Source organism: Chiloscyllium plagiosum, unplaced genomic scaffold (assembly GCF_037043375.1).
Source record: "Chiloscyllium plagiosum isolate Xiang-an unplaced genomic scaffold, Cpla_swu_hap1 HiC_scaffold_30, whole genome shotgun sequence".
NCBI classification, from domain to species: Eukaryota; Metazoa; Chordata; class Chondrichthyes; order Orectolobiformes; family Hemiscylliidae; genus Chiloscyllium; species Chiloscyllium plagiosum.
The window spans coordinates 25,325,121-25,346,275 of record NW_028270168.1 but is presented as its reverse complement, the minus strand read 5'-3'; the positions used below and the strand labels follow the sequence as shown (position 1 = coordinate 25,346,275).

The 21,155-nt window shown below is 46.3% G+C and overlaps 1 protein-coding gene across 1 annotated transcript; it reads right to left on the bottom strand.

Annotated features, from left to right (window-relative positions):
• Positions 1-16,111: 16,111 nt before the first annotated feature.
• Positions 16,112-20,734, bottom strand: LOC148142165 (uncharacterized). The gene is given in 3 exon segments (XM_087976977.1): positions 16,112-16,230; positions 18,668-20,050; positions 20,053-20,734. Coding segments are annotated over 3 exon segments (2,184 nt in total).
• Between the last annotated feature and the right edge of the window lie 421 nt (positions 20,735-21,155).

The following is a 21,155-nucleotide window of genomic DNA, read 5'->3' as shown; positions in this document are numbered from 1 at the left end:
AGAAGTCACAGTTGAAGCTTCACTCCAGATTTGCAGGAGACACAGAAAGCCCAAAGTCTATTGTCTGTGATGCCATTTCCTCTAGATGAGTGAGGTACAGTGTTGCAAAAGACTGAGAATTTCCAGGGATGGTGTCACAGAACGATGCCATCTGCTGGAGGGCAGTGCCAACTGATCCTGATAGCCATCAAGGTGACAGCCTCTCTAAGCATTTATGCAGGTGCCTCTTTCCAAAGATTCAGTGGGGAACTTGTGTGGGATCTCAAGACCCTTGAACAACAAATGTATCAAGGCTGTTACTGATGCAATTTGTGCCAAATCATCCACTTCATCTCATTTCCTCATGATGAAGCCCATGGTGAATCCCTGGCAATAAGCTTTGCCAACCAAGCTGGTTTCCCCTAGGTACTAGACATGATAAACTATACACACGTTATCTTGCGAGTGCCGTATTATAATGCAGCAGGCCTCATTCACAGAAAAGGTCACCAATCCAGCAAGTTATATGCGACCATCGATACTGCATTCTTTAAGGTCTGTGCCAGGTGCTTAGGAAGCTGCCGTGATGCCTATATCCTTGAGAAATCAAGGTTACCTGGAAGTTTCATCACTCCTGAGGGAACAGGACAACAGTTCAACTGTGAGGACACAGATTTCACTCCCCTCATTCAAGAACTCTCCCTCCATCGCTCCCTCTTCAGTTTCCCTGTGTTAGATACTTGTGTTAGATGTCACAGTTTCTTAATTTTTAAAAAATGTTTAATAGGTAGTCAAATTCCACTCTATTTCACTCAAGAAAAGCTTGGAGTTGTCTTTTTATCAATCTGAATGGTTAACTAAGTTTACATTTGAGCTAAAGAAAAAAATAAAAAAGTTTGTTGTGCCTGACCAAGAGGAGGCTTAAAAAGAGTAGAGCCAATTATCTCCTATCACCTCCTTTACTGTTGTTTAGGTGCCAGAATTTGGCATCAATTTTACAGTTGTAATAATTAACTAAAGGTAACAATTTCAACATTATTTGAATTTTAAAATCACTACCATCAACTTGAAAACCTCTCCTGTCACTTTTTCCATTTCAAGGAGAACATTTTTAACTTCTCAAATTCTCCTTATTTTATTAGCTTCCTCATCCCTGGGAATACCTTAGTAAATGTCATCATGATTTCTTTGCTTTTGTATTCTATGACTTTGTTCATAAACCCATGCACAAAAATGCTTTTATAGCACACTTTCTCCATTTGCCCCAACATTTTAAAAAGATTTTGTGCACGGCATCAATGTTGAAAGCATTTGAGTCAACGATCCCCTGTTATTTAGGCGTGACAGGTTGCATGTTGTGTCCAAAACATCATCTGTAGTGCATGCACTGATTGATATGCTGATTTGATATTAGCACTGCCATTTTACCGTTCAGCACTCTACCTAAGGCCGTCCTCTAACCTTACACAGCTGAACACAACTTCAGCAGCAGGAAGAACTCCCCGAGGAGCATCAACAATATACAGATTACCTATTGGTTGATTTCTTCTAGCTGTTGCTTCAACTCTACAAATGCCTGATACTTCCTGTATAAAGTTGCCAAGGTCTACAGGGAGAAGGTGTAGCAGGTGTTCAAAGATATTTGCTGAACCAGTAACTGCAACCCAATTCCTCAGTCACCAACAATCCCAATCCTTACCTTCCCTCTATAATTGACCATCATGGAACCTGTTTGACCAGAATGTAAACAATGTAAGCCAATACAAAACTAAACATTAGAAACCAAAATTATAAATTCAATCATTGCATGTTGCACAATCCAGTAATACTTTTGTGTATTCTTTTTGTACGTAGCTGTCCTCTGGGTGTCTTTGCTTGTTCTCGTACTCCCAGGCAGTGCTAGCCCAGTGACCTCATGGGTAGTAGCTGCTAATTTTCATGGAGGAGGTGACAGGTATTCTCTTGGCCTGAGTATGAAAGATCCAGTGCAATGGATGGTGATAACCCTACCTCTCAGAGTTGCCACAGTGGAACCACTGAACATACTGTGACCTACTCCCTGAGCTAAGAATATCATGACAGGATCTATGACTGTAGCCAATCCCCTGGGCTGGTATTGCAGGCCACCCTAGACCTGCCTTGTTGGGACCCTTAACAAACAATGTCTGTGTGGACTTGGTGAAGACTACTCACAGTGTGGGCGGCACGGTGACTCAGTGATTAGCGCTGCTGCCTCACAGCACCAAGGATCTGGGTTCGATTCCAGCTTGGGTGACTGTGTGGAGTTTGCACGTTCTCCCTGTGTCGGTGTGGATTTCCTCTGGGTGCTCTGATTTCCTCTCACAACCCAAAGATGTGCAGGTTAGGTGGGTGAGCCATGATATAAACACCATGAGGGGTTATGGGGATACGGTGGAGAGTTGGAAGAGGCTCCTTGGAGTCGCAGATTCCATGGGTCAAATGGCCTATTTCTGTATTGTAGAGATTGTTGGATGATTCTACTCCCCAAGATTTTGAGACATGTCTGCCTGTTTTACATGCAGTGTAAGTAGGCTTCTAGCATATGGTGCAGGTTTGAAATTGACATGACATGGTGTCATACAGCAAGATACCTACCTCTTTGACTGAACACTGCTGAGCAGCAAGCAAGGTGCCTGGCCATGTGGGGTCTATGCTATTAGGCAAGGCGAGATACTGTGAGCATCCAGGTAGGTGCTAAACAAGCAAGCACCAATACCACAAAAGCAAGAAGCCCAGAGATGCACTTGGTCTAATCCATGAGCTAGCTGGCTGTCCATGTGCGTGAAGCGTCTATGCACCAGTCTTTTTGTGCTAAATGCCTCTCTGCACTGCAATGCAGATCTGTATTTCTGTGTTAGCCTACAACTGGATCAGAGATTCCATGAGGAACCTGAGGGAGTTGGCAATTAGCAGATGGCAATATCTATGAATGAGGGATGTATGTAGCTGGTGTCCAGGGAGCATGTTCCCTGAAGCTGTTGCATGATGGGCAACAGAAGGTGTTGTTTACCCAATAGGAGCTGTGGTCTGGTGGTTTTCTCTACACTGGGGAGACTGGATGTAAACTTAAGGAACGGCTCACTGAGCATTGCAGCCGAGCCTGCAGGGGCCAATCACACCTCCCAGTCCGCTTCCATTTCAATTCCTCCAACCACTCCCTTTCCAACATGACCATCCTTGGCCTCTTCCATTGCCAAAACAAACCACAGCTCCTTTTGGAGGAACAATATCTCATCTTCCGCCTGGGCACCCTACATCCCGGAGGACTCAACATTGAGTTCTCCAATTTCAAATAACCTCCCTCCCCATTCCCCCACTCCATTCCCAGCTCCCTATCCCCCTCCCTTCCACTCCTCCCTGACACCAACCGGATCCATTCCTTCCATTGACTAACCAGGTCATACTCTACCTGTCTTCACCTATCCCTACTTCACCACCCTGCCCCCGCCTCCCCCTTTATCTGCAACTCCCCCCCCCCCCCCCCCCCCACACCTACTCCTAGTCCTGAAGAAGGGTTACACCCGAAATGTCAACCTCTGCACCTCCTGACACTGCCTGGCTTGCTGTGTCCTTCCAGCCTCCTACCTGCAATACAATTGCCCTGGCAATTTATCTGCCTTCAAGCACATCACCCCCACCAGTACTTGCTCTTGCATGTTGTGTCAAGTACTTCACACTCCTTCTCTTTCAATAAAATGTCTGCATCATCTCCTTCCTTCGTGAAGACAGTGACAAAAACACACTTCTTGCATTCACACACAAATCACCTTCTACATTTCTGATAGCTCCAATACTTTCCTCAGCCATTCTCTTGCTCTCCATGTGCTGATAACACGTCTTTGCTTCTGGTTGCCAATTACTTCTCACATCCCCTTTCAGCTTTCCTAATTTCCTTTCTTGTACTTGTTATACTCCACTAAGCTTTCTGCAGTATTAAGCTTTATGTGGCTGTCATAAGCTTTATTTTCTTCTGCTTTATCTTACTCTCTATGCTTCTGTAGGTATTGGACAAACTGCAATCACTTTCCCTTTCAGCTCAAGTGAATTGAGCAATGTCTGTTAACATAGAGTCATAGAGTCATTGAGATGTACTGCACAAAAACCGGCCCCTCAGTCCAACTCATCCATGCCGACCAGATATCCCAACCTAATCTAATCCCACTTGCCAGCACCTGGCCCATATCCCTCCAAACCCTTCCTATACATATACCAATCTGGATGCCTTTTCAATGATTCAATCATACTAGCCTCCACCACTTCCTCTGGCAGCTCATTCCATACACATACCACCCTCTGCATGAAAAAGTTGCCCCTTATGTCTCTTTTATATCTTTCCCCTCTCATCCTAAACCTATGCCCTCTAGTTCTGGACTCCCCGCCCCAGGGAAAAGACTTTGTTTATATATCGTATTCATGCCTCTCATGATTTTATAATTCTCTATAAGATCACCCCTGAGCCTCTGACACTCCAGGGAAAACAGCCCCAGCCTATTCAACCTCTCCCTAAAACTCAAATCCTCCAACCTGGCAACATCCTTGTAAATCTTTTCTGAGCCCTTTCAAGTTTCACAACATCCCTCTGATAGGAAGGAGACCAGAATTTCATGCAATATTCCAACAGTGACCTAACCAATATCCTCTACACCTGCAACATGACATCCCAACTCCTGTACTCAATACTCTGACCAATAAAGGAAAGCATACCAAACGCCTTCTTCAATATCCTAACTTCCTGCAACTCTACTTTCATGGAGCTATAAACCTGCACTCCAGGGTCTCTTCGTTCAGCAACACTCCCTAGGACCTTACCATTAAGTGTATAAGTCTTGCTAAGATTTGCTTTCCCCAAATGCAGCACCTCGCATTTATCTAAATAAAACTCCATCTGCCACTCCTCAGCCCATTGGCCCATCTGATCAAGATCCTGTTGTAATCTGAGGTAACCTTCTTCGCTGTCCACTACACCTCCAATTTTGGTGTCATCTGCAAACTCACTAACTATACCTCTCATGCTCACATCCAAATTATTTATATAAATGACGAAAAGCAATGGATCCAGCACCGATCCTTGTGGCACTTCACTGGTCACAGGCCTCCACTCTGAAAAACAACCTTCCACCACCACCCTCTATCTTCTAACTTTGAGCTAGTTCTGTATCCAAATGGCTGTATCCAAATAGTTCTCCTTGTATTCCATGAGATCTAACCTTGATAATCGATTTCCCATTGGGAACCTTGTCAAACACTTTACTGAAGTCCATATAGTTCATGTCTACCGCTCTGCCCTCATCAATCTTCATTGTTGCTTCTTCAAAAAACTCAATCAAGTTCATGAGACATGATTTCACATGTACAAAGCCATGTTGACTATTCCTAATCAGTCCTTGCTTTTCCAAATACATGTACATCCTGTTCCTCAGGATTCCCTCCAATAACTTCCCACCACCGACAATAGGCTCACTGGTCTCGAATTCTCTAACTTGTCCTTACCACCATTCTTAAACAGTGGCACCACGTTAGCCAGCCTCCAGTCTTCTAGCACCTCACCTCTGACTATCGATGATACAAATATCTCAGCAAATGGCCCAACAATCATCTCCCTAACTTCCCACAGAGTTCTAGGTTATACCTGATCAGGACCTCGGGATTTATCTACTTTTATGTGCTGCAAGACATCTAGCACTTCCTCCTCTGTAATATGGATATCTTTCAAGATGTCACCGTCTATTGTCCTACATCTTGCACGTCCTTCTCAACAATAAACACTGATGCAAAATACTCATTTAGTATCTCCTGCGGCTCCACACAAAAGCTGTCTTGCCGATTTTTGAGGGGCCCTATTCTCTCCCTAGTTACCCATTGTCCTTTAATGTATTTGTAAAAACCCTTTGGATCTCCTTAACCCTATTTGCAAAAGCTATCTCATGTCCCTTTTTTGCCCTCCTGATTTCACTCTTAAATATACTTATACTGCCTTTATACTCTAAGAATTCACTTGATCTCGCCTGTCTATACCTGACATATGCTTCCTTCTTTTTCTGAACCAAGCCCTCAATTTCTCTCGTCATTCCTGCACCTATCAGCCTTTCCTTTCACAGTAACAGAAATATACTGTCTCTGGACTCTCCTTATCTCATTTTCCAGCCATCTCTTTACCTACAAACATCTGCTCCCAATCAGCTTTTGAAAATTCTTGCCTAATAACATCTTTGCAAACACAGAAAATGTAAAAGGTAAAAACAATGACTGCAGATGCTGGAAACCAGATTCTGGATCAGTGGTGCTGGAAGAGCACAGCAATTCAGGCAGCATCCGAGGACAGGCAAAATCGACGTTTCGGGCAAAAGCCCTTCATCAGGAATAAAGGCAGAGAGCCTGAAGCGTGGAGAGATAAGCTAGAGGAGGGTGGGGGTGGGGAGAGAGTGGCATAGAGTACAATAGGTCAGTGGGGAAGGAGATGAAGGTGATAGGTCAGGGAGGAGAGGGTGGAGTGGATAGGTGGAAAAGGAGCTGGGCAGGTCAGACAAGTCTGGACAGGTCAGGGGATCGAGTTTCTGGAGGTTAGAAGCTAGGATGAGGTGGGGGAAGGGGAAATGAGGAAACTGTTGAAATCCACATTGATGCCCTGGGGTTGAAGTGTTCCGAGGCGGAAGATGAGGCGTTCTTCCTCCAGGCGTCTGGTGGTGAGGGAGCGGCGGTGGAGGAGGCCCAGCACCTCCATATCCTCGGCAGAGTGGGAGGGGGAGTTGAAATGTTGAGCCACTGGGCGATGTGGTTGATTGGTGCGGGTGTCTCGGAGATGTTCCCTAAAGCGCTCTGCTAGGAGGCGTCCAGTCTCCCCAATGTAGAGGAGACCGCATCGGGAGCAACGGATACAATAGATGATATTAGTGGATGTGCAGGTAAAACTTTGATGGATGTGGAAAGCTCCTTTGGGGCCTTGGATAGAGGTGAGGGAGGAGGTGTGGGCGCAGGTTTTACAGTTCCTGCGGTGGCAGGGGAAAGTGCCAGGATGGGAGGGTGGGTCATAGGGGGGCGTGGACCTGACCAGGTAGTCACGGAGGGAACGGTCTTTGCGGAAGGCGGAGAGGGGTGGGGAGGGAAATATATCCCTGGTGGTGGGGTCTGTTTGGAGGTGGCGGAAATGTCGGCGGATGATTTGGTTTATGCGAAGGTTGGTAGGGTGGAAGGTGAGCACCAGGGGCGTTCTGTTCTTGTTGCGGTTGGAGGGGTTGGGTCTGAGGGCGGAGGTGCGGGATGTGGATGAGATGCGTTGGAGGGCATCTTTAACCACGTGGGAAGGGAAATTGCGGTCTCTAAAGAAGGAGGCCATCTGGTGTGTTCTGTGGTGGAACTGGTCCTCCTGGGAGCAGATACGGCGGAGGCGGAGGAATTGGGAATACGGGATGGCATTTTTGCAAGAGGTAGGGTGGGAAGAGGTGTAATCCAGGTAGCTGTGGGAGTCGGTGGGTTTGTAGAAGATGTCAGTGTCAAGTCGGTCGTCACTGATGGAGATGGAGAGGTCCAGGAAGGGGAGGGAGGTGTCAGAGATGGTCCAGGTAAATTCCGTAATTACACCGGCACCACTCCCCACCTCTTCCTCCGCTACATTGATGACTGCATTGGCGCCACCTCGTGCTCCCGCGAGGAGGTTGAGCAATTCATCAACTTCACCAACACATTCCACCCTGACCTTAAATTTACCTGGACCATCTCTGACACCTCCCTCCCCTTCCTGGACCTCTCCATCTCCATCAGTGACGACCGACTTGACACTGACATCTTCTACAAACCCACCGACTCCCACAGCTACCTGGATTACACCTCTTCCCACCCTACCTCTTGCAAAAATGCCATCCCGTATTCCCAATTCCTCCGCCTCCGCCGTATCTGCTCCCAGGAGGACCAGTTCCACCACAGAACACACCAGATGGCCTCCTTCTTTAGAGACCGCAATTTCCCTTCCCACGTGGTTAAAGATGCCCTCCAACGCATCTCATCCACATCCCGCACCTCCGCCCTCAGACCCAACCCCTCCAACCGCAACAAGGACAGAACGCCCCTGGTGCTCACCTTCCACCCTACCAACCTTCGCATAAACCAAATCATCCGCCGACATTTCCGCCACCTCCAAACAGACCCCACCACCAGGGATATATTTCCCTCCCCACCCCTCTCCGCCTTCCGCAAAGACCGTTCCCTCCGTGACTACCTGGTCAGGTCCACGCCCCCCTACGACCCACCCTCCCATCCTGGCACTTTCCCCTGCCACAGCAGGAACTGTAAAACCTGCGCCCACACCTCCTCCCTCACCTCTATCCAAGGCCCCAAAGGAGCTTTCCACATCCATCAAAGTTTTACCTGCACATCCACTAATATCATCTATTGTATCCGTTGCTCCCGATGCGGTCTCCTCTACATTGGGGAGACTGGACGCCTCCTAGCAGAGCGCTTTACGGAACATCTCCGAGACACCCGCACCAATCAACCACACCGCCCTGTGGCTCAACATTTCAACTCCCCCTCCCACTCTGCCGAGGATATGGAGGTGCTGGGCCTCCTCCACCGCCGCTCCCTCACCACCAGACGCCTGGAGGAAGAACGCCTCATCTTCCGCCTCGGAACACTTCAACCCCAGGGCATCAATGTGGATTTCAACAGTTTCCTCATTTCCCCTTCCCCCACCTCATCCTAGCTTCTAACCTCCAGAAACTCGATCCCCTGACCTGTCCGGACTTGTCTGACCTGCCCAGCTCCTTTTCCACCTATCCACTCCACCCTCTCCTCCCTGACCTATCACCTTCATCTCCTTCCCCACTGACCTATTGTACTCTATGCCACTCTCTCCCCACCCCCACCCTCCTCTAGCTTATCTCTCCACGCTTCAGGCTCTCTGCCTTTATTCCTGATGAAGGGCTTTTGCCCGAAACGTCGATTTTGCCTGTCCTCGGATGCTGCCTGAATTGCTGTGCTCTTCCAGCACCACTGATCCAGAACAGAAAATGTAAGTCAACTAAACTTAAAAATGAAACTAGCAATCGATGTGGGTTTCCTTCAGGTGCTCCGGTTTCCTCTCACAATCCAAAGACGTACAGGTTAGGTAGATTGACCATGCTAAAAGCCCATTGTGTACAGGAATGTGCAAGCTAGGTAGATTAGCCTTGGGAAATGTGGGGTTACCAGGATGGGGTTGGGGAGTGTGTCTGGGTGGGATGCTCTTTGGAGGGTCAGTGTGGGCTTGAAGGGCCAAATGGCCTATTTCCACACTATAGGGTTCTATAATTATACTAGTACCTGACCTGACTCTGCATTTTAATTCCTTGTTTTAGGATTAGGAATACTAGAGAGGGAGAAAGCCATTCAGCCTGCATGGCCTGTACTATCACTCAATTAGATAATGACTGATATGTTCTTCCATTTACCTACCTTTGTTCCACATCCCTTGATACGCTGGCCTAGCAAAAATATAGTTTCTCTGAAGACACAAAGCTAATTAATGCTGGTTACTGTGAAATTAAATACCTTTTGGCAGGACAACAATAAAGGCACTGCTATTCCCTCTACTCATTATTAGTTCTGAAATTTAAAAATCTTGGAAGAATGTTTTTTCATTGAATCTGCTCTGATGGTACAGAGTCAAATCGTACTTCATATTGCACCTTTTATACTTTACATATTTTAGGCTAATATGATTTGCGATTGAAACTGTCAGCTGTTTTCTGAATGCAATGCTGCTGCTTTTGTGTGGGGGAAGTGAGTCACAGCAATACACAAGTACTGTCTAGGGGAAGGTTGCATATATATAGGATTGATCTGTTCACCCAGAGGAAAAGTTGTTAACTGCATCAAAGATTCTCTCCTGGAGTTGAGTCGCTGGTTATGTGTAACATTTGAAAAGGTGTAGTGATCACTTGGGCCTTTTGTCTAGATAAAATGGAAATCTGCAAGTTGATTCTTGAAAGAAAACACAGAATGTGGAAAAGTTGAAAGGTTTCAAATTGTTCTTCAACATGAAAAGAGAAATTGTTTAATAATAAATGCCTATCCAATAGGAAAGAAAGCCACGAATCTTGAGCTTATTGTTTTCTGGTTTGCAACTGAGAAAAATGGTGGGATAAATCTTCATTTCCATTGTCTGGGCTAGAATTTGTTTAGGCAAATTTCCTAAACAATGCAAAACCCCACAATTTGCAGAATGAAATCAGACAAGTTTCATGACAACCACTTGATCAATTCCATCCCGATTAGACCAAACACTGAAGTCAGCAATTTACACTATGCAATGGGAGTTTGTCCTTTATTCCCTACCACATCTTGTTCATTTTTTCAACGAGGTGTATGTTTTCCATGTCAAAGAAGCAATATAGACATTTATGCAGCTGAGATGCATCTGTTAGGTGTGCCATCGATTCAAAGTGGGCTATAAGAATATGCACTTTCATACCATCAGTATATCCTATTCAGGCTTTATATCCAACACAACACACACATATTCATTGCTGTGTTATAGGAAACACAGCAACCAATTTGTGGACAACAAACAGCTAATGACCTGATAATCTACTTTAAAAATGTGGGTAGTTATAAATATAACTATAGTTATATAACCGCATTGGAACACCATCCCTGTCTCTGTGTTCAGAATCATGGAGGGGAAACTGAATCAATAGCCGTCTGATTCAGAGACGTAAGTGTCATCAGCTTAGTCATGATTAAAAGATTTCAGACACTTTTCAAGACAGTTTTCATTTTTTAAAAAGTTACATCTTTGTATCATTGAGCTTGCTGATTAATTTCTTTAAGTTACATTAATTATAAACTTTCTGGTAAATGTGGATGAGTTCTAGCCTGAATAACAGTCTTGTTGCACCACTACATCAAGTGTGGCCCAAGGATCTATCCTTGGCTCCTTCCTATTTTTCCTTCAAGTCTGTCATTCAGTGACATCACCAGAAAGCACAGCATTAGTTTTGACCTGTAGACAAGCTCTACCTCAACAGCAGCTGCCGCCACAGTGTCATTGTTCCCTAGTTAGCAGCTTATCTGAAATTATTGACTGAACAAGATTTCCTTCAATCAATAACTGAGAAGACTGAAGCCATTGTTTTTATCTGATACTCTTCTCTGATAACTCTTTCCTTTTCCCTGCCATTGTTCTCAGTGTTGGAGTATGATTCGGCAGTTGATGGCCCACAGTCCCTCTTGATGTTGAGTCTTCAGTTGCTATATCTGTTCAAAGTCTATTCCATTTTGCACAGTGATAGTACGACACAACATGGTGGAGAGTTTTTTGAATGTAAGGTAGGAGTTTGTCCACGCAAGGACAGTGCAGAGGTTACTCTTACTAATAATGTCATGGGGAGATGGTGGGCAGATTGGTGAGGATGAGGTCAAGAATGATTTTCCCTCTTATTGGTTCCCTCACCACCTGCTGCAGACCAAGACCAGCAGCTATGTTCTTTCCGACTTGCCCAGCTTTGCCTGTAGTGATGCTGCTGAACCACTCTTATTGATGGGTACTGAAGTATCCCAGACAGAACACATTCTGCACCCTTGCCACCATCAGTACTTCCTCCGACTTAAGTTCAACATGGAGGAGCAATCATTCATCAGCTGTCGGGGTAGAAGGTGGTCATCAGCAGGAGGTTTCCTTGCCCTTGATTAACATAATGCTTTGATATTTCATGGAATCTGGACTCAGTCTTGAGGACTCCCAGGCAACTCCTTCCTCTATGAATACCACTGTGCAGTCACCTCTGCTGGCTTATTGGTGGGACATGAATACTCAAGGATAACAATGATGGTCTCTGGGACATTATGTGAAAGGTATGATATCCTGACTATGTTTGTGACTATGACAATGACTATGACTCTGACTATGTCAGGCTGTTGCTTGAATAATCTCTGAAGCATCTTACCCAATTTTGCCACTCACTCCCAATGTTGGTAAAGAGAACCTTATGAGGTTTATCATTGTCATTTCTAGTGCCTTAGTCTATGCCAAGCAATTTATCTATTTTCAGTCCTTTGTTGAAGTTGTCGGAAAGCAATCATCTTAAGTCCAGGATAACTCTACAGGAAATTCCTGTAGGAAGAGTAATACAGTCTCAACCATCTTCAGCCGCTTCATATTCTTCCCTCAGAAAATAAGAGGTAGGTTGTTCACTGAAGTTACTACAATATTCAGGCAAATTCATGATTCCTCAGATAATGATCAACGTTTGTGAGAAGATTTGTAGCTCGGGTGCTCGTTGTTCTCTGTTTGGCTTGTCCTATGATAATAGTGTTGTCCCAGTCGAACTCATATTGCTTGTCATCTGCGTGTGTGGTTACTAAGGATAGCTGGTCGTATCGTTTCGTGGCTAGTTGGTGTTCCTGGATGCGGATCGTTAGCTGTCTTCCTGTTTGTCCTATGTAGTGTTTTGTGCAGTCCTTGTATGGGATTTTGTACACTACATTGGTTTTGTTCATGCTGGGTATCGGGTCCTTTGTTCTGGTGAGTTGTTGTCTGAGAGTGGCTGTTGGTTTGTGTGCTGTTATGAGTCCTAGTGGTCACAGTAGTCTGGCTGTCAGTTCGGAAATGCTCTTGATGTATGGTAGTGTGGCTAGTCCTTTGGGTTGCGGCATGCCCTTATTCCGTTGTCTTTCCCTTAGGCATCTGTTGATGAAATTGCGCGGGTATCCGTTTTTGGCGAATACATTTTAGAGGTGTTCTTCTTCCTCTTTTTGCAGTTCTGGTGTACTGCAGTGTGTTGTGGCCCTTTTGAACAGTGTCTTGATGCAACTTCTTTTGTGTGTGTTGGGGTGGTTGCTTTCGTAGTTCAGGACTTGGTCTGTGTGTGTGGCTTTCCTGTATACCCTTGTGGTGAATTCTCCGTTAGGTTTCTCTGTACCATCATGTCTAGGAACAGTCAGGGAATTCCTAGAGGCATGGCACTCATCCACAGATTCAATCAATAAGCACATCGACCTGGACCCAATATACCGACCACTGCAACGGACAGCTGGAACCAACCGGAAGTGGCAGAGACAAACCACTACAAATGCCAGAGGAAAGATCACAGAAGCACTTCACAGGAAGCTCCCAAGCACTGAGGATGTCACCTAGACAGGGGACAAAACGTCTGCAACACAAATCCCCAGCTCGGCGAACAGAACCACAACTCAGATAATGAAGCATGTCTAAATGCAGCAAGACCTGGGTAAAATTCAGGCATGGGCTAATAAATGGCAAACAACATTCATGCCATGCAAGTGCCAGGCAATAACCATCTTCAGAACAACAGAAAACACAATAATTTACCCATGATATTCAATCATTGCCATCTCTGAAATCCTAAGTATCAACAATCTGGGATGTGTTGTTGACCCAAAACTGAAGAGGGCCTGACATAAATACTGTGGCTACAAGAGCAGGTCATTGGCTGGGAACACTGTGGTGAGTAACCCATCTCCTGACTACTTAAAACTTATCCTCCACCTACCAGACACAAATCAGAAATGTAATGCTATACTGTCCACTTGCCCGGTTACATGCAGTTGCAGCAACACACAAGAAGCTCAGCACCATCAAAGAGAAAGCTTGGCTTCAAATCTAGCACCTTCAATATTCACTCCCTTCACCCCTGGTGCGCAGTTTCAGCGGTGCTGTATCATCTACAGGAAGCACTTGCAGCATCTCACCAAGGTTAATTCAACAGCATTTTCCAAACCCATGGTGTCTACAACATAGAAGGGCAACAGAAACATGGAAAAGCCACCACCTTCAAATTTTCCTCCAAGCCACATACCACCTTGACATTCACTGGGTCAAACCTCCTTCCCTAACAGTACTGTGGTGTACTTACACTTATATGGATTGCTATGTTCAAGAAGGCAACTCACCATCACATTCTCAATCAGAAATGGGGAATAATTGGTGGCCTAGACAAAAACACCAAGAATCATCGAGTCCCTTCCACTCAGGTAGAAGCAATTCGGCCATTCAGGGCTACATCAACACTCCAAAGAGCATCCAAATTACAACTGGATTTGCTCATTAATTTTGTCATAACATTTTTTGCAATGGAAACTATTGATTTTTATTTAAATAAATGCAAATTCAGTAAAATACTATGTAAATTTGGTTAACTGCAAAATATTCTTTGGTACTAATTGGAGTAGAGTGGGAGAATATTCCTGGTGTCCTGTCCTTCAATTTCAATGTCATGATATTGCAGAATTTGCTACATGCAAATTGGCTTTGAATTTCCCTGAAATACAAGGATAAATGCATTTCAAATGCACTACATTGACAATGCTTTGAAACACCCTGAGGACACACAATGTTTTGCTTCATGCACCGCTACACCTCGAATTGAAAATAATTCTGTTAACACACATCCATTGGAAAACAGAAGCAAAACTGAAATGTTGTGTCTTTAGAAGTTGCGACACTGGATGGAAAATCGATTATTCACCCATTTAAGCTCAAGGCTATCCCAATATGCCCCCAAAGTACATAATGATTGATTCATTTCAGGTAATATGGTCATCCTTCATATCTTTGACAAAACAGAGCTACAGCTTGACTTTTACAAGTGAAGGTTTTAATAATGGAAAAATCTAGCTTTTCTAACAATAAAATAGTTTTTGTATGAAACAACATGATAAAAAATGGACAATTGGATTCTCAATGAAATGATCCAAATGTGCAACCAATGCCATTCACCCGTACAATGTATATTGGTGCAGGGTATTCGGAAAAGTAGGCTGCTTTAATGTTAATTAAAGGCAGGGTGCATAGACAAGTTCTGCAATACCACATTGGAGTCTAAGTCTAAGTGGTCGGCAGGGGTAGTGATCCTGTTGTCGACAGAGAAGAACAAAAAGCCCTCCAGGCACAGCGCCAAGGAAAACAAGCTTCCAAAGAAGTTGTTGGTGGGAGTTTAGCTACAAGAGAAATGAATAAAAAGAATTTCAAAAACCTCATCAGAGCCATCAAAGTAAGAATAGTGCTCCCTTGCTCTTCACTTATTTCTGTAGTCTTGCCATTACAACTGCCCAGTTCCTGATTTCTTTCACTCCTGACAACTTACAGCTTAAACATTGTATACCAAAACCAATTGACATGAAAAATGCATTGAACACATCACAAAACTGTCATCAACAACCCTTCTTTCTTGCAGGTGGAAATCATACACAACCTGCACTGAGGTTTCAACCGGGAACTCTTGTTTCTGACTCTTCACCTTCTTCCCTCCGAACAAAGAATATGTTGGCCACTGCTTGACCAGCCATGGCAATAGTTTGTGGTGTGGTGAGATATCATGTCGAGTTGCTTCACGTTTTATTTTCTAATTCCCTTCTTATTATCTAACCCTACACAATTTGGAGGTGCCAGTGTTGGACTGGGGTGTACAAAATTAAAAATCACACAACACCAGGTTATTTTCCATCAGGTTTATTTGGAAGCACCAGCTTTCAGAGCGCTGCACCTTCATCAGGTGGTTGTAAAGTATGAGATCATATACAATCTTATACTCCACAAGCAATTGATGAACGAGCAGCGCTCCAAAAGTTAGAGCTTCCAAATACACTAACTATAACCTGGTGTAGTGTGATTTTAAATTTTGCTAACCCTTCACATTCGACATGAAAATCAGCCACTTCTTTCTTTTCCATGACCTTCGATAGTCACAGGTGAGGTGCCAGAAAAATGGAGATTGGCTAATGTGGTGCCACTGTTTACGAAGGGTGGTAAGGACAAGCCAGGGAACTATAGACCAGTGAGACTGATGTTGGTGGTGCGCAAGTTGTTGGAGGGAATCCTGAGGGACAGGATGTACATGTCTTTGGAAAGGCAAGGAGTGATTAGGGATAGTCAATATGGCTTTGTGATTGGGAATTCATGTCTCATAAACTTAATTGAGTTTTTTGAAGAAGTAACAAAGAAGATTGATGAGGGCAGAGCAGTAGATGTGATTTATATGTACTTCAGTAAGGCATTCAAAATGGTTCCCCATGAGAGACTGGTTAGCAAGGTTAGATCTCACAGAATACAGGGACAACTAGCCATTTGGATACAGAACTGGCTCAAAGGTAAAAGACAATGGTGAACGAGGTCTGTTTTTCAGACTGGAGGCCTGTGACCAGTCACAAGGATCGGTGCTGGGTCCACTACATCATTTATATAAATGATTTGGATGCGAGCATAAGAGGTATAGTTAGTAAGTTTGCAGATGACACCAAAATTGGAGGTGCAGTGGACAACGAAGAAGGTCACCTCAGATTACAACAGGATCCGTGGAGATAGTGAGGAAAGAGGATCTCAGCTATCTGTAAGATTAATAGGGTGGTTATGGTAGAGGATTTTAACTTTCCAAACATAGACTGGGACTGCCATAGTGTTAAGGTTTAGATGGAGAGGAATTTGTTAAGTGTGTACAAGACAATTTTCTGATTCAGTATGTGGATGTACCCACTAGAGAAGTTGCAAAACTTGACCTACTCTTGGGAAATAAGGCAGGGCAGGTGACTGAGGTGTCGGGGAAGCACTTTGGGGCCAGCGACCATAATTCTATTAGATTTAAAATAGTGTTGGAAAAGGATAGAACTTCAACTTTTAGATCTGGTCTAAATTGGAGAAAGGCCAATTTTAACGGTATTAGGCAAGAACTTTCGAAAGCTGATTGGGGGTAGATGTTCGCAGGTAAAGGGACGGCTAGAAAATGGGAAGCCTTCAGAAAAGATATAACAAGAATCCAGAGAAAGTATATTCCTATTAGGGTGAAAGGAAAGGCTGGTAGGTAAAGGGAATGTTGGATGAGGGTTTGGTTAAGAAAAAGAAGGAAGCATATGTAAGGTATCAACAGGATAGATCGAGTGAATCCTCAGAAGAGTATAAAGGCAGTAGGAGTAAACTTAAGAGGGGAATCAGGAGGGCAAAAATGGGACATGAGATAGCTTTGGCAAATAGAGTTAAGGAGAATCCAAAGGGTTTTTACAAATACATTAAGGACAAAAGGTTAACGCAAGGTTTGTGAAGGTTTGTGGCTCAGGTTGAGGTTTAGGGTGTAGGTTTGCTCGCTGAGCTGTAGGTTTGATATCCAGACGTTTCATTACCTGGCTAGGTAACATCATCAGTGGCGACCTCCAAGTGAAGCGAAGCTATTGTCTCCTGCTTTCTATTTATATCTTTCTCTTGGATGGGGTTCCTGGGGTTTGTGGTGATGTCATTTCCTGTTTGTTTTCTGAGGGGTTGATAGATGGTATCTAGATCTATATGCTTGTTTATGGCGTTGTGGTTGGAGTGCCAGGCCTCTAGGAATTCTCTGGCGTGTCTTTGCTTAGCCTGTCCCAGGATAGATGTGTTGTCCCAGTCAAAATGGTGTTTTTTTTTCATCCGTGTGTAGGGCTACGAGGGAGAGGGGGTCGTGTCTTTTTATGGCTAGCTGGTGTTCATGTATCCTGGTGGCTAACTTTCTTCCTGTTTGTCCTATGTAGTGTTTGTGGCAGTCCTTGCATGGAAGTTTGTAGATGACGTTGGTTTTGTCCATGGGTTGTACGGGGTCTTTTAAGTTTGTTAGTTTTTGTTTGAGAGTGTTGGTGGGTTTGTGTGCTACTAGGATTCCGAGGGGTCTCAGTAGTCTGGCTGTCATTTCTGAAACTTCTTTGATGTATGGTAAGGTGGTTAGGGTTTCTGGCTGAGTTTGGTCTGCTTGTCGTGGTTTGTTCTTGAGGAATCTGCGCACTGTGTTTTTTGAGTATCCATTTGTTAGCGTGGATGAAATGATATCAGTCCGAGCCCAGAGTGCGGTTCAACAATCGGTAACGTTTATTACTGCAGTAACGCCGGCGGAGATCAGCCGAGGTCCGAATCTCGGCTGCTCTGCTGTTCCCACGCGCAGCTTCATATTATATACTTTTAGTTGTCAGGATGTGTGGGATTTGAGGATGAATGGGATGATAGTTCCCCTGGAGTAGGTGCGAATAGGCTGTTTCCTGCCATCCCAGGAGTGTTGCAGGGCACGCACAATAGGGTGCTAATTGGTTTATGTAAAACGGGTCCAGGTATTATCTGCTTGTCTCTCTCTGTGAGGGGAGGGGCTAGCACCCCCCCTTTGTTCCCTTGGGGTGTTGGTGTGTATTGGTCTGTCCGTACCTGTCCGGTGGATGCCTGTCCTTTGTGTCAGAATGGCTCCGTATCGATGGGTAATTTTGTGTTTCAGTCAGTCTCTTGATGCGTTTAGGAGATGGGTTTCCATATTTAATTAATCCCGGAGTTTTGGCCCATGAGTCATGGGTAATGTTGGTCTAGTGTGGATTCTATCTGTCCTCTGTCTCCTATCTCCCAGTCATGTGGGCAGACCGGCAGCTGCTGAGTTTTTGTGGGTTTAAAGCTGCGACTGCTGTTTAAAACACAAAAATGAATTCTTATCGTTTCCTGATGTAGGCATAGTCCCGTGGCAAAAGCAGGGCGGATCTGATGCCCGCTTGTCCCCCCTTTCGGCAAGGGGTTGGACACGTCCACACCCCCGATGCCGATATTTTAAAAGTCGGTTCCTCGCCCGGTACATTCCACCGGCCGTCATGCTGCAGTCATGGGGCCTTTGGATAGTCCCGGGAGAAGGTCACATTAACTCGAGCCCTATGAGCTCACAGTGCCTGATCGCCCGCCAGGAGTCGATGGTGTGGAGCATGGTCTTCCTGGCCTTCCGTTTTCTGAGCTGGCGGCATGAATGACACGCCACCAGGAGCCAGGCCAGAGCCAGCAGTAACTGTATGCCTACAATGGTGTGCGAGATGATTCGGATCCAGGGATGGATGTTTACGTTCAGGCCCCAATCCCACACCCTCTGTGCCCACCCCTGGGACTGCAGAGCTGTGTCTGTGTCCTCCTCTAGGTCCTTTACATGCGACCGCAACTGGTGGTACAATTTCACTGAGTGTCCTACCCGGGTCCTAAGCTCCCGTAAGACCTCAGCCAAATGTGGGATGGGGGCTTGTTCAGGCTCCTGATATTTCCTGAGGGTGTCCCTGGATTTATCAGTAATTTGTATGGACTCGGGGTTCCGTCGTCGGACCTCTGAGATGTGAGCTTGCCCAACCGTGACTGGGCACCTGGGGGTGAAGCAGAACTCGTGCTGGGGAATCGGGCACTGCAGTCCATTATACCAAAATGAGGTTTCAAGAGTGGAGACACAGTATCGTCCCCCCCCACCATACCCGGCCCTAGTGAAGTGGGGGCCCGTGGGTTCGATTTCAAGGGTGCAGCCCTGTGTCCGGTTGAACCCGCAGTCCACTGTTTCACTCCTTCGTAATGGGTGAGGGCAGATGGTAATTGCCCCCCGCTGCTTGCAGCCTGTAAGCGGCACCCCGTACACAGCGCCGTTTCGAGATATGGCTGTGTGGTGAGCTAATCGATATTTGAGGGAAGCGTTTTCCCGTATGACTCCGATGTTCTCAATGTGAAACAGGGGAAATGGCCCCGACTCTGGGGTGACCACGGGGATCAGGAGGACAATCCCGACTCCTGTCGCCTCACTAACCTCACAGTCGGGAACCACTGGGTATACTCTGGTCATTCCCTTCAGAGTCCGGCTGTCAAGCGGCCCGGAACGCCCCGCGAGTGAGGCCAGTTTGGCACTGTCGATCCAGTCGGGCACCTCCCCCCTCTGGACCTGGTCAAGATTATGCCGGATCTGGGCTACCATCCACAGGCCATACGCATGGCACAGCTGCCCCTTGTTGATATGGGCCGTGTTTTCTCTTTCCCGGTCTATAAGGCGGTTAATGGTGTGGGCGTGTATCTCCAGGATTGCAATGCCGTCGAGCTGGATGTACGCTCCCTCTTCCCCCAGGCGTGCCTGGTCTGCCTGATTTGTGAGAGACCTCTGTAGCAGGTCCCTCATTACCCCTTTTAGTTGCTCGACCTTTTCGTTAAGGCCCTTGATGTCTAGGGAGTTTACTACTGATGTCCCCGTGTTGAGTCCTGTGAGAGCATCGTTGACTATGCCCCATCTGTGTCGTTGTGTGTGCGTGTTATGTATGTCATTTCGGTAGTGGGTTCCCCCATGGCGTCTATGGCCCTCTCTATAACCTCCTTCCCCATCATGGCGTATAGGTTGCGTACCTGTGCTGTGCAATAGTCCGGTACCCGGATGCCCGATCTATTGACCATTACAGACACGACCTCGTGTCGGACGTTGCAATAAAGGGCCTCTCCCTCATCCCACAATACCAGTCCCCCCGCGGGCCCCGGTCCCAGAGAGGGGCATGGCAATATCTCGGGAGTTGTGGTCGGGGGCGGTGTGGTCGGGGCGGGTGGAAAGCACAAATACAAAGAGACTACCGCGGCATTAGTAGGCTCGTAATATCCGCAAACAGACAAATCCCGTACAGTAAAGGCATCAAAAGCCGGGGCAGAGGAGAGGTCCTCTGGCATGGCACACATTGTCCCGAACATGCAACCCCCCAAGTCCATCGCCTCAGCACACCGGAGGCAGGTCGGCCGCGGGTCGTGCTCCGACGTGCAGAATAAACAGAGTGTCTGTACGCCCGGGAGAACTTCCAGCCAGGTGTTGTAGAACGCGTCGATCACATCGGGCTTGTCCCTTGCAGGAATACAGATGGCGGCAGACGCGTTGAAGGCAACACCGTGGCGGTAGAAGTTGTCATATATTTCGGGGAAGGAAGGCACTAGTCGTCGGGCGAAGAGGAGAGCAGGGAGGAGAGCGGTGCACCGGTGAAGCATGATCTCTGGGAAGAGAGGGAGAGAGGCACCCTTACCAAGGGTGTAGGGTTAGTGTGTGTAGGAGCACCCGTTGCTCTGGAACTGGTCCACCCGTTGCACTGTAAGGAGAAAGAGGGACAGTTAGAGTCAAGTCAAAAAGGGGGGGAGGCGGAGTCTGTCTTGTCAGGGCTTAAGGGTAGGGTTTAAGCTGGGACCAGTGTTTCCACCTGCCCTTTCCCATCATGTCGACACAGGCGCACATGTCGCTGGTGAGGATGATTTTGTGCGGTCCCAGCCACCGGGGGGCGAAGCCGGGCCAGTCGGGGGCAGCCCTGACCAGGACTTTGTCCCCAACGCCGGGAAGGGGTTGGGCGGGCAGATGCGGCTGCAGTTTTGCCTGGTCCCTAATGTCCTGCTGGTCGCGCGCAGTTTTTCTAAGGGC